This window comes from Tupaia chinensis, unplaced genomic scaffold (genome assembly GCF_000334495.1).
Source record: "Tupaia chinensis unplaced genomic scaffold, TupChi_1.0 Scaffold143823_1, whole genome shotgun sequence".
NCBI classification, from domain to species: domain Eukaryota; kingdom Metazoa; phylum Chordata; class Mammalia; order Scandentia; family Tupaiidae; genus Tupaia; species Tupaia belangeri.
In genome coordinates this window covers 51,004-55,519 of record NW_006203673.1, presented here as the reverse complement: position 1 = coordinate 55,519, position 4,516 = coordinate 51,004, and the positions used below count along the sequence as shown (strand labels likewise).

Genomic DNA, 4,516 nt, shown 5'->3' with positions numbered 1-4,516 from the left:
CCGGCACTTGTCCCTGCGGGTGGCCGTCGGCTGGAGAACCGTCCACTTCCACATCGTGCCTGTGGTGAGGAGACGTGGGGCTCCCGCCCCGGAGGGAGCCCTGCTGATGCCTGGATTCCCAGAGGGCAGCTTGACAAGGGTCCTCAGCCACGGCGTGGACCTGGTGCCAGCCAGTGCCCAGCACTGGAGGTAGGTGCCCACCCTCTGGGCTGTGGGCTGCCTGCTCCCGGTCCCAAGGGTCAGTGACAGGGGCCTGGAGGGTTGGGGTTCCATCGGAGCTGTGGGGAGGGTGTGGCTGCGTCCTCCTGGTGGGGTGACCACAGCACCCCCAGAGGAGGGATTGGCGAGACCAGGGGGGCAGACAGCACAGCTGGACGGGCCTTGGTGCGGAGGGCGGGCCCAGGATGAGCGAGGACACCATGTGGCAAGGGCGGCCGGACCCACCACCCGGCCAGCACCCTGCTGCCCCCAGGTCATGGCCCTGCCTGGCCCCACCTGCTGTGCAGCCCCTGCCCTCCCCACAGTTCTGCCCTGCCTGGCCGCCATGAGAGAGCTGACAGCTGCCCCAGTCTGGGCTCATGAGCGAGAAGGCAGGGCTGTGGGCTGAGGCTGGGCTTCCTCTGAGGTCCCAGTAGCACCAGGAACAGAGCCCCTGCAGGTCCGGCCCGCTCAGGCTGCAGCTGGGATGCCAGGGCATGGTGGTCTGTGCAGCAGACCTGCCAGACAGCGCACATGGGAGCGGGCACTCGCGGGAGGAGACGCACACGGGGGTGGGGGGAGACACACATGGGGGAGACGCACACATGGGGGGACACACACGGGGGAGACACACACACAGGGGGATGTGCACACGGGGGAGATGCATACAGGGGAGACGCACACACGGGGGGACGCACACAGGAGGAGGTGGTCCCTGGAAATCACGAGTCCTGGGTCTGAGGGGACCGTCCTATGAGGGCAGCAGGCGCTGGGGCCCCTCTGTCCCTGGGGGCGGAGTGCCAGGTAGCGGCACTCCGAGGACCCCAGGCCTGACTACATGGATCGGCTTGCCTTGCAGGCCCTCCACCGACTACCTGCTCACCAGGCTGCTGGGTGCACTGGACTCCCTCCAGGGCCACCGCCTGGACAGTCTCTCCATCCTGGACCGGGTGAACCACGAGAGCTGGCGGGATGGCGGCCAGAGTGCCGGCCTGACTTTCGGCCACCTGAAGGTGCGTACGGCGGGCTGTCCATGGGCGGTCCGGAGCTGGGGTGAGGGCTGTGTGGGTGCGGCACTTGGTCAGCCCTCCTCACAGTCCCAACCGTGTCTGGCGGGTCCTGAGGTCTCGTGTGTGCTGAGAGGCAAGAGCGAAGCCAGGCAGGACACGGCCATGGAGGCTACAGTGCCTCTGGCCAGCCCTCGCCATCCTCAGCTGATGGCCTTGGGGTCCCCGCAAGCCTGGGACATGGCTCAGTCGGAACTCGGGCAGGCCAGGTCTGCCCCGTGTCTGCTTGGAAGGCCCTACTAGGTCCCTCTCTGGTGGAACAGCTCCCCACGCGTCCCCCTGCAGCTCGCTGCGCCCGGGGCCGCTGTAAGACCTGCAGGACAAGTAGCGGAGGCTGTGGCCACTGCACTCTGCCACCGGCCCACTGGAGTGCTGGGCTGCAGGCCGCTCACCTGACCCCACCCCATCTGCTTCCTCCTGGCATCAGGAGGTGGCCCTGCCCACGGCCCTCGGTGGCCTTGGCCACTCACCATTCTCTCGGCCCCGACCTGAGCTGGGGCCGCAGCGTCCGAGCCCCATGGGGGCCAAGCTCCACTGGGTAGAGGGGCTGTGAGGCCAGTGGAAGGACAGGGGCTTGGGGACCCAGGAAGGCAGCAAGTGGCTGGGGAAGACCTAGCCAGGGCCTTAAAAGGAGGGCCGGGTGACACTGTTCCCTTGGCTTTTGGATGGCTGCCTGGGCCCAGCCACCAGGAGTACACGGGAGCTGTGAAGCCACCTTGGGATTGGGCACTGCGGGTTGGACCATAGGGGTGAGCAGGGGCTCAGAGGGGCAGGCCAGGGCTTGAGGGAAAGGCCCAGTGGATGGTGGGAGCCCCAGATGCCCTAGGAGGTCCTAGGAGGCTGGTGTGGGGGGAGCCGTGGGGTCCCCACGATTAGGCTGAGGCCTGGGAGGTCGGGGGAGGAACAGAGGGGGTCAGGGAGACTGGAAGGCGGGCAGACAGGGGTGCCATGGGGCAGGACCTGTGGAGAGGTGCCCCCCCCCCCCTGCCGTACCCCCCGCCCCCTGTAGGCCGTGCTGTTGTGGGCTGCTGTGCTATTCCCAGAGCCCCAGGACTGGGCAGAGCTGCAGGGCGCGGTGTACCGCCTGCTGGTGGTGCTTCTCTGCTGCCTAGCCACCAGGAACCTGCCCCACCCGCTCTGCCCGGATTGCAACCTGCTGCAGGGCTCCGGCCTGGACCTGGGCGCCATCTACCGGCGCGTGGAGGCCTTTGCCAGCCAGCCCGAGGCATCCCTGCGCATCCACGCCACCCACCTGGGCCACAGCCCCCCACCACGCATCAGCGCTGGAGTCAAGGCGCTCTTGCAGCTGCCCGCCAGTGACCCCACCTACTGGGCCACCGCCTACTTCGACGTCCTGCTGGACAAGGTGGGCCGGTGGGCTGGGGGCCCTCAGGCAGACAAAGGGCCATCCAGGGCCGGGACAGAGCCCAGTCCAGCTCCCTGGTCCTCTCCTCCTGGGTCAGAAGCCCGAGGAAGGCTGGGGCAGGGCCTGGCCTTTGCCCCAAGCATCTGTCGGGGAAACATGATGTCCGAGGGTCAGATGAGCCATGAAATGCCCTCGCCCCCCCTAAAGGCCCCCGGGCTCAGGGCTCAATGTCCGAGACTCCTTTTCGGAAATGTGGCCCTAAGTCTGGCGGGGGGGACGGCCTGACCCTGTGCTCACAGCAGGCCTGTGTCACAGCAGGGGCCACCGTTGGCCTTGGCCAGCACTCATCCGACCTCCTCTGTGTCAGGCCCATGTGGGGTCAACCTGTGGGTGGGGCAGGGCTACCGGTGAGAGGGTGCTGGTCCGGCCCACTGGAGGGGGTGACTGTCCGGCAGGTGCTCAGAGGCAGGAAGCCCGGTCAGGTGGGCAAGGTGACCCAGGCCCCGTGATGCTCAGCTGGCTCCCCGGTGTCCTGGTAACACCCCCCCCACACACACCTTAGTTCCAGGTCTTCAACATCCGGGACCAGGACCGGGTCTCAGCCATGCAGAGCGTTTTCCGGAAGACCAAGGCCCTCGCTGGAGAGGACTGCTGAGCCGAGCTGCCTGCCTGCGGGCCCCGTTTCCCCCTGCCGGCCCCGTCCCCCGGGGGCTGGAGAGGACTGCTGACAAGTCGTCCCCCCTGCCACCCCGTCCCCTACCGGCCCCATCCCCTGGGGGCTGGAGGACGGGATGGGCTTTCCTGTGGTGCATGGCGGAGGGGCTGTGCCGGGGACTGCCCTGCCTGTCCAGGGCATGGCCTCATGTGGTCCGAGCCGGGCAGCTCGGCCTTCTGGGGCTGGGGCTGGCGGGGTCGCAGGCCTGGGAGAGGGCCTGTACTCACAGGTGTGTGTCTGTCATCCCAGTGAGGTCCACGAGGCCAGGACCTGGAGTCCGGGCCCGACCACAGCGGGTCTCCATGCGGAGACATTCACGCTGCGCAGGACGACACAGGGCGCTGTCCCCACTGGCCTCTCCCGGCAGGGACAGAAGTGGAGGTGGCACGTAGGGCCCACCGTCTCGATGCTCCTTCTTCTGCGGAAGACCCCGTGCCCAAGCACACCAGCCGTTCTCAGAGCAGGTGGGGACGCCCAAGCCCGGGCCGCCTCACCTCTCTGTGGCCTCCTGGGCCCTCAGCAGGTGAGGCCTCAGTTCCACCGCAGGGCGGACAGCACCCGCTCCTTCCGGGGCCGTGGCCTGGTGCCCACTTCTGAGGCTGTGGGGAGCGGGGCCATGGCCCGCACCAGCACCAGGGCACAGACGCTGTCACGCCCTGCTCATCAGAGTGGCTGCTGGTGGGCTGCGGACTCTGACCGACGGGACTGGGACGGGACGCCTACGCGAGGTGCTCTTTCCAGAGGGTGGGAGAGAGCCCCGGGCGAGGTTTCTGGGGCTGAGGCCCCGTGTGCAGAGGGAAGCTGCTGAGGTCCAGGAGGACTTCTGCCCCGCCCCGCCCCCTGTGAAGAGCGCCAGCAGCGTGGTGGCCCCAGGAGCTGGCAGCTGCACGCCCCTCGCTTATGACGTCCGTGGACTGATGCCTGGAGCTGTGCTGGGGCCGAGCCCTGGGCCAGCAGGCTCGTGCCGGAGCCGTGGGCCAGCAGGCTCGTGCCGTGTTAGCCCTGCTGCTGGCGGCTGTACGCCACGCCTCTGGAAACCCAGGCGTGGCGGCCGTGGTACTGTCCGTGGAGGAGCACGTGGCCTGCCGTGGCGGTGCCCAGACCAGGGTTGGGCGTGCTGTTGGCTCTGAGAGGAGAGCCCTGGCTGGGGCAGCTGGGGTGCCCCCTCTT

General features: G+C 68.4%; 1 protein-coding gene across 1 annotated transcript in view; it reads left to right on the top strand.

Moving 5' to 3' along the window:
* The window catches only part of MAB21L4 (mab-21 like 4), an 8,891-nt gene extending 5,588 nt beyond the window's left edge, over positions 1–3,303 (top strand). Inside the window, exons 4-7 of the mRNA XM_027767001.1 lie at positions 4–189; positions 1,058–1,211; positions 2,275–2,631; positions 3,194–3,303. Of these exons, the coding sequence (XP_027622802.1) occupies positions 4–189; positions 1,058–1,211; positions 2,275–2,631; positions 3,194–3,286 (790 nt within the window). The 3' untranslated portion in view covers positions 3,287–3,303. The remainder of the gene's footprint in view (positions 1–3; positions 190–1,057; positions 1,212–2,274; positions 2,632–3,193) is intronic.
* The last annotated feature ends 1,213 nt before the right edge of the window (positions 3,304–4,516 follow it).